This window comes from Nannobrachium achirus (genome assembly GCF_963921795.1).
Source record: "Nannobrachium achirus genome assembly, chromosome: 3".
Taxonomy (NCBI): domain Eukaryota; kingdom Metazoa; phylum Chordata; class Actinopteri; order Myctophiformes; family Myctophidae; genus Nannobrachium; species Nannobrachium achirus.
Window position 1 is genome coordinate 15,235,288 of NC_137812.1, and position 8,675 is coordinate 15,243,962.

General features: G+C 45.6%; 1 protein-coding gene across 1 annotated transcript; it reads right to left on the minus strand.

Annotated features, from left to right (window-relative positions):
• Positions 1 to 288: 288 nt before the first annotated feature.
• On the minus strand, positions 289 to 8,279 carry ftr84 (finTRIM family, member 84; the record flags this gene model as incomplete). The annotated part of the gene is made up of 9 exons (XM_080722353.1): positions 289 to 613; positions 1,187 to 1,314; positions 3,213 to 3,349; positions 4,436 to 4,489; positions 4,669 to 4,725; positions 5,262 to 5,418; positions 6,359 to 6,592; positions 7,010 to 7,105; positions 7,710 to 8,279. The coding sequence occupies 9 exons, from the start codon at positions 8,277 to 8,279 to the stop codon at positions 289 to 291; spliced, it is 1,758 nt and encodes a 585-aa protein (XP_080578479.1).
• Positions 8,280 to 8,675: the final 396 nt, after the last annotated feature.

The following is an 8,675-nucleotide window of genomic DNA, read 5'->3' on the forward strand; positions in this document are numbered from 1 at the left end:
CGAACTGACAACACACTGTCAGGCATTAGAGCCTACCGGTATGTGGACCGGTAGGCCAGCAGGTGCCCCCTCATATTCATTTTTGATAATATCACAACTTAACAATGTCCATAAAAAGCAGTAGTTTGTGACACAACACAATGCAATTGTGGTCATATTGCAACGCACCATTGTGAGCTTGTAGATTGGTGTTTTGGTCTTTATTTTTGCTATTTGTTGTCTGAACACGTATATACAAGGCATACCTGTAGCCTCAGTATTAACAATAACAAACACCTGTGTCTCACGTCAGTAGTGGGAGTGGGAGTGGGAGTGGGCATGGGAATGGGAATGGGCGTGGGATTGGGAGTTCTGGGCCAACTGGCACAAGGACACGGAGGAGCCCACCCCGAAGCCTGCGTACAGGGGCTCTGAGAACTGGGTCTTGAACCTGTAGACGAGGTCCATGGTGTCGGAGGACACCGAGTAGAAAGCCACGGTGTTGCCGGCGTAGTCGAGGTAGACACCGATGCGCGAGGCCTTGGGCGCGTCTGGCAGGTCGCGGTCCACCTTGTTGTGCCAGGCGGAGTAGCCGGAGTCGGAGCACAGCAGGCTCCAGGATTTGTCGTTGTACCTAGGCAGGGGCGTCACAAGGGGTAGGAAAGTGGGACTGAGTTACTTAGGGCCCAAGGTGGAGGGGCCCTAGTAACTTTAGCTATTGAAAAATAGCAGATATACAAGCTTGTAGATCTGCTATCTACAAGCTAAAGGGTACTGTTTTCCCCCCTCCCGGAAAGGGGGGGCCCTACGGTTGGGGACCCCCATTGAACGGGACTCGGGAGCAGTCTAGTTTGTGTAGGAAAGATTTGAGTGACTGTGAAAGAACTTTCCCCCAAGGTAAGATTAAGACATCATACTTTATATACCGGTAAACCCTATTGTATTAAGCCTAAACAGTTCTGCCGCCGTGTAGAACTGTTTTCAACAGTTCTTTTACTTAAAAAATGAATAATTTCCCATGAAAAAAACTAAAACGTATTTTTCAGAAAAACCAAGGGGGGCCCAAGTGGAGGGGGGGCCCAGGTCTTTGATCTTGACCCCCCTCCCAAAAATCTGTACAACTGCCCTGCCCAGCACCCCTATGTACCCCAGCCCACCCCTACGTACCCCAGCCCACCCCTATGTACCCCAGCCCAGCCCTACGTACCCCAGCAGGCTGTGGGAGTTCTTGCCCTTCCGGCTGATGCTCTTGTAGGCCACGCCCACAGAGAACTCCCCGCTCCACTCCGCCTCCCAGTAGAAGCGGAAGCCGGACATGGCCTCCCTGCACAGCACCTGGGCAGTGGGGGAAAAAAGGTATTCGTTTTTTTTTCTTTTCTTTTTTTTACTTAAAGGAGGACTTCACCACTTTTCAACCTATCTTCATATAATAGAGGGTATGCGCGTGACATCACTGTTGCTGGAAGTTATGTGGGAACACGCCTACTGAGTGGCAAAACACTAATTTCTGCCATTGACCGTCCATACATCCAAACAGAAAAGTCCTATCTGATTGCATTAAACAAAGTTGACTCACCAACATTGCGGCTGTACTGAAAGCTTGAATTATCCTCTTTCTATCTGCAAAGTTTTTGTTTCATAAAAATCCACCATAGGCATGTTATGAGCTACTTTCTGTCAAGACATTCTGTGCAGGTTTTTATTTTTCCAAGTGTCAGAGTTTGGAAGCACTCGTTTTCTACAACACAACATCCTGCTGCCTCCTGCATTATGTGCAAATTAGAAACAGGTGGTATGCAGGGCTGTTGAGTGATTTGCAACTAGCACTTCCAAACTCCAATGCTCCATGCTGCTCAATGTTTTGCCACTCAGTCTAGATTAGGGGGGCGGGTCCCAGTGGATGTGCATACCCTCTATAGGTCCTCACTAATGTTCATGATAAAATAGCACAATTTGTTTTCTACTTGGTCCAAGTCTCCTAGGAGAGCTGTGGGAAGTTCAGAATCCATTGTCTTGTGACATCATCATTTAAAAAAAAAAAAAGAATTATCAATATTTTTGAAAAAAATATTTCGATTTTTATTATCGCGAGAACAATGGCTTCCACTTTAACATTGCAACTTTTCAGGAATAGAAAGCCTGCAGTTTCTATTAGCTTTGATTCCCAATCGATGATGTCACAAGACGATGGGTTACTGACCTGCCCACAGCCCTCCTCTGAGAACGAAAAAAAAAAAGTATTTTTTTGTGAGGACCAATTATATGAAGATAGGTTGAACTGTGGTGAAGTCCTCCTTTAAGTAATACTGCAATGTAGAAGTTACAAGTAAAACGTCTGGAATTCAAAATGTACGTGAGTAGAGGGCCTTTCAGACAGAGCGCAGTCGGCACATAGTAATTCATTTTCAATGACAGATGGGCGGTTATTTTGGCCGTGCGGAGAAGTTTAGCGATGGCGAGGCGAGCGGTCACGGTCATGTGAAATTCCCGCATGCGTACTCGTTTGTGCATGCGCACGCAGGCTGCGAGAGCTGGACTGTGGTCATCTTTGTGAAATAAATACCACACAGCGTTTACTTGCTGCCCGAGTGTGTTTGTGTATCAACGTGATCCTAGCGGCCGGGAGTCCCCGACTCCCCGCAACAACCGCACTCCATCTGAAGGGCCCATAAAAGTACAGATTATTAGCATTGAAATGTATGAAAAGTATTGGAAATTGGAACTACTCAAGTAAAGTACAAATACCAAACATTATTACTTAAAGTTATACTATGTAACTTGTTTTATAAAACAAATCTTAAAATTGTCCTAACTGTTAAATCGCTTTTAGAACACCCACTCCGTTATTTTCAGCTTCTAAAGCCTTCTCTTTATATATTTTCTATGATCCTGGCCGGGGACCGGATTTCGCGACCAAATTACATCATCTGCATCATCTGTGACGCAGCGTGTGCTGCGTCTCTTCAGGAAGTAGCCTTCCTCAGCTACAGTGTTTACGATGGTGAAGGATCTCTTAATCCCCAAATCCTGCTCAGAAAATTACGTTCTACCCCTCTACGGAATCGTATCGGTCGCGGTGGTTTGCGGCGCCGCTCCGGTGGTCCGCGGCGACACCGGGCGAAAAACGGCAAAAAAGCAATACCGCGACTGACCAATAGTTTAGCAACTTACACAGTATAGCTTTAAAGTACAGTAATTAAGTAAATGTACTTAGTTACTTTACACCACTTTACCTGGGAGAAGCCGTCGAAGCGCTCTGGGTGGTCAGGGTAAAACTGGGAGTTTTTCTTGCGCGTCACCCTCTGGTTCCCGTCCGACAGAACCAGCTCTTTATACACTGTGTTCGAGTCAAAGTTCAGCTTACTGGCGTCTGAGGAAGAAATTGTGTTAATATTAACGTGTGATTGCATACTTGAGCCTAGAATACAAATACCTACTCCAGTAATCAACAATCGAAAGCAGTACTGTAATGTAGGTCTCAGAAAAAAACACTTGGAACCTGTATAGTTTCATGGAGGCCTGACATTAAGGCTTAATATATACGGTAACTCAGGGGTCTTCAACAGGGGGTCCGGGACCCCCAGGGAGTCCTCAGAGTTACTACAGGGGGTCCTCAAAATCTTTGTGTGATAGAAACTTTTTTTCCTCCTTTTTTATATTAACCACTTGAACCCTAATGTCCATATTCTGAGAACTCTAGCCAAAAATAGCAGATCTACAAATCGGCTATTTTTGGTAAAGGTTTGGTGTAGAGGGGAAAAACAGCACACCAAGTACAGAGTAAAAGGCCAGTGTATTCGGTATTGACGGTTCAAGAGGTTAAATATCTTAAAACACAAATTTACATTCAAAATACACTGGTGATTGTGTGTCAAACGATGACACTATAAGGAATCTATGAAAAGGTTGTGGGGGTCCTTGCTTCATCTCTCTCTCAACTAAGGGGTCCTTGACCTGAAAACGTTGAAGACCCCTGCGGTAACTCATTGCATGAACGTTTCGACAAGTGTCACTCGTCACTCAATTTGTCGAGAGCAGAGCAGGAGACTACAGTTTTCAGTTTGAGGCTTTATAGGCTTAGGTTTAGGGTTAAGCCCAATACATGCTCCTTCCTACAAATTGATTTCATAAGAACTTTTTTTCTAAGAACATGTGTACCCCCAGATGTCCTGACTGCCCGAGGTAGTTCGGAGAGCCTGTCTGGACCAGATTTCTTTTTTTTTCTTTTTTTTTCTGACGGAGCATGTATATTGTAAAGTTTAATTAGGGGGTTAGGTTTACATTTGGGATTAAGGTTAGTTTGAGTGCACGTCTTACACTCCAGGTCTGCAGGTATCCCCTGCTCAATACCTCCCTGTTAACATCCAAAACGCCATCCCTGAACATGTCTGAATACTATGAAGAATTCCACTGCATAAGAAGATAGAGGAACTAAAATGATAGACAGAATACTCACATCTCAGAAAGTCTGCTCTGGTTTTTGGCTCCCGAAAATCGGAGCTTGAAGGAACTGCGTGGAGAATATGAAACGGTGGAATTATAGCTGTACTGTATACTATACAATGGAAGTCAATGAAGCTCAGATAGGGCTAGATACGGTAGATATTTGTCATAATGTAACCTTCAATAAAAAGTAAACCACAGCTATTACATCATTCTTATGATCTACTTGGTGCAACTGAAACTCACCTTTGAGTCGCTTGTCTCCACCTCTTGGTAAAAGTATGTACACAGGTGTTTCACTGACTGTGAAGTGTGAAGATGAGATTAAAATGAGTAATTAGCGTGAATTGTATATTTTTCAATAGAACTGTGAGTGCGTGTGTGTGTGTGTGTGTGTGTGTGTGTGTGTGTGTGTGTGTGTGTGTGTGTGTGTGTGTGTGTGTGTGTGTGTGTGTGTGTGTGCGCGCGTGTGCGTGTGTGTGCATTATTCAATTTAAAAATGTAGATCACTGGCTTCCTTTAAAACAGGTTTTATCCATCCAATCCATCCAAAGTGGAAGATAATTATCACTTCTCCATTAGACACTCTGTACTTATTGTTTTATATTTGTGATGATGAATTTTAGTGTTGTTCTTTTTGTCATGTTCATGAACTGAATTACAAAGGAAAGGACCTACACAGAAACAAAAGGGACTTTTTTTATGTCATCCTTTTAGACAGTGTATGATTTTACTTGTGTTGTTTGCATTTCTGTTTAATAAAGTATTCAATCAATCAATCAATCAATCAATCAATCAATCCGTCAATCAATCAACAGAATCTGCTCAGCGTATCTAACCTGTCTTGGAGATTTTGCTGAGTTCCTTCTTACAGATGTCGTCCACGTTCTCCTTCATGTCCGTGGCCGTCTTGCTCATCTCTCCGAAGGAGAACTGGGGGTTGATCAGCACCTTGGGGACCATGGGCTCAGGGGGAACGCACAGGGTGGGGAAATTCTACAGGAAAACATCACAACATAATCGTTGCTATCAGGCAGAAACTCGTCTCCATCTGCAGGGATCATCAATATGTCTGTACACAGACAAATGTGTTTTAATTTACGTTTTACACACCATTATTGTGTTCTTATATTTATCATAAATTAAGCATAGTGTTAGTTTATGCAGGACACAAGGGTCTCGCCCGTCCAGCTGTAATCAGCTGTGCTCGTATTCCTCATTCACAGATCTGCTGATCATTACATCACACTGTCATAATCCAATCAGAGCTCACGCTCAGTAACGGAGGCTCTTTTAAATATGTCTTGTATTCATTATAGCTCTGCTTGACTATACCAAATGACTGAATGTCATAAGTATCCAGGTTTTCTTCAGAATATGTATGACACTGATTTAAGCTACTATGACACTAGCACATTAGGAGTCCACTATACTAGTGGTTCTCAAACGTTTTATTTTGCAAGGCCCACCATAACTCGGAGAGTGTTTGTACTGTAGGTCTACACACCCTCAGAGTTACAGACCTGTTATGGTCATGGTCGCTGCGGGTTGTGGGCTTGTAGATTGGCACTTGGAGGTTGCAGGTCGGCTATTTTCGGTGCTTGATACCACACTGAACTAAGCATACTGTAATCAAGTCAATACTGGAGATGTGGCTGTACGGCATGGATTTCTACACAGAGCGGACAATTATTTCAACATAAGATGCTGCATTCAAGTTCAGGAGAGTTTGGACAAGGCAATTATCTTGCTGCTTTCGAGTATGGCATGGAAATGGGGCATTTTCATTTCTTTCACCGTAGTAAAAACTGCAATCATGGTCTGGGAGAGGGCACTTTTTACAGACGGATAAAAGGGCAGGGGCTCAAGCCCCGGCCTTTGATGTCTATTTATGTGCACGTGCCTGAGTGTGACCCCTCCTCCTCCTCTGGTGTACCTGCAGGAAGTGTATGTTGTCCTCGGTGTCGAGGATCTGCCTCAGCTCTGCGTCTCTGCGCTGCAGCTCCAGCACCTCCTGCTCCAGACGCTCCACGTAGCCCTCTGCCTGGGACATGGCCGCCTGCATGTTGGCCTTGATCAGCTGGTTGATCTCTGCGTGCCATCGCTCCACCGCCTGCAGCATCTCGTGGAAGGTCTTGTCGCTGTCCGTCTGCGCGCGCTGGGCGTTACTCTGGAGGGGGGAGGGGGGGGCACACAGTAATGTCAGAGTCAGACTTCTATAGCACTGGTTCTCAAAGTGGGCTCCAAGGGGACCCCCCAGGTGGTCCTTCAGGGGGTCCCCAGCCAAAATACTTGACATAGCATCACAATCACTTTATCCATTTATATCGTTGTTGTCGGATTGAAGCCTTGTATGTCCAAAACCGTTCGTTTTGTATTTATCATTTTTAAAATGATTTAAACTAGTGAAAAATGCTATTTTCACTAGTATGGCTTTACTTTGTGAAAAATACATACACATTTGAAACTTGGAGATTCAAGGTTTCTGCCTGACAGTGACACGAATATGTTGGATATTGAAAAATAGAAGGTCTACAGACGGTCAAAAGGGAGGTGAGTGTAGAATCCTCTTCTTCACAGGCCTTACTTTGAGAACATCCACGTTATGTCTGAGCTCCTGCAGTTCCTTCATCCTCTCCTGGATGATGTGCTGCACCTGAGACTGTGTCACCACCAGGACCTTCTGATTATAGGAAAAATGGGCAGATAAGAAGTCAAGAAGTCATTCAGCAGAACATCTCAATACACAATAAATACATTCAGACAGTAACAAGACACACAGTCCCTTGTGGCTTCCCTGTGCAATCTGTAGATATGGATGTCAATAGACGTGCCATTATGGTGAATGAAGCACCAACGATGCGCTAATGTGAGCCCAGCAGCGCGAGGTGAGCTGTGATTTGCGTAGCAGCATCAGCTGATCTGTGTGGTTCTCTCTGATTGGTTTACTGTTGGATAGATGGCTGGCCTCTTTGGCACCACACAGTAATATCCCCCTCAAAGACTAAGTATTGTAGTGGTATGTGTTCAGAAGTTACGTACTGTATTGTTGTCAAGTATTGGTGTGTAAATTCTATCTATTACTCTGTTTGGGCAAATCTGTTCATAACAGCTTGAGATATCCTGCTAACAGGATATCAGACAGGCTGGGTGACCTTACCCGACCTTATGAATAGTGATGCCAGTGATTCACATGGAGGTACACAGAACCCTTACGGCAACAGATACGCTACTAGTACAAGAGTATCAGACCACACTGACTGACTATGTGACGACCGAAGACTCACCTGCTTCTCGATGCGTTCCTCCTCGGCCGACGCGATGTTGTGTCCGCGGTGCTCCCTGACCGTGCACAGCACGCAGATGCACATCTGGTCCGAGCGACAGAACAGCTCCAGGCCCTTCTCGTGCTGCGGGCAGATCTTGCGGTCCAGGTGGCCCGTCTCGTCCACCAGCTTGTGCCTCTTGAAGGTGGCCGACTCGTAGTGCGGCATGATGTGCGTCTCGCAGTAGTACGCCAGGCACATGAGGCACGACTTGACGGCCTTGTTGCGCCGGCCCACGCAGAAGTCGCAGAGCGCGCCCTTGTGCATGTAGGGGAAGGGCGTGAGCTGCGGCAGCCGCTGCTCCAGGCTGACATTGGGGAGGTTGCGCCTCAGAACGGGCCGCGGGGTGAAGGAGGCGCGGCACTGCGGGCAGCTGTACACCCCGATGTGGTCGAACTGGTCCCAGTAGGTCTTGATGCAGTCCAGACAGTAGGTGTCTCCGCACGGGATGGTGACGGCGTCCCGTAGTGTGTCCATGCACAGGGGGCAGTTGAAAGGCTCTGGGGACTGGGGGTAATCTGACTCCGCCATCATGGCGCTGAACAGAATTGTTGAAAGTGATACAACAAACGGAACAAACCTTTCTGTAGAGTTATAGTGTCACAAAGTCCAACTCTTGCTAAAGCGAATACGCGTTGTGTATGAAGGTAGCGAACAGACTCCTAATGCTGTGTGACCTGACAACTGCCTTTCTAGTGGTTGTGAATCAAACAAGAGTCCAGTCCCCTCTCTAAAGTACTTAAAGGCAAGGCTTTGTTTCTAGTGTCAACAGTTTGGTTGTGGTTTCCCACAGTGTTTTCCGCACCTGTATGAGACTAAACACGCCTGTGACCGTGATGGAATGTGCTTATGATGCGGTAATTAAAGGTATACTTAGGCCTACAAAACTACTGCATGCTTTTAAGCAAAATGAATAGCATTGTTCCA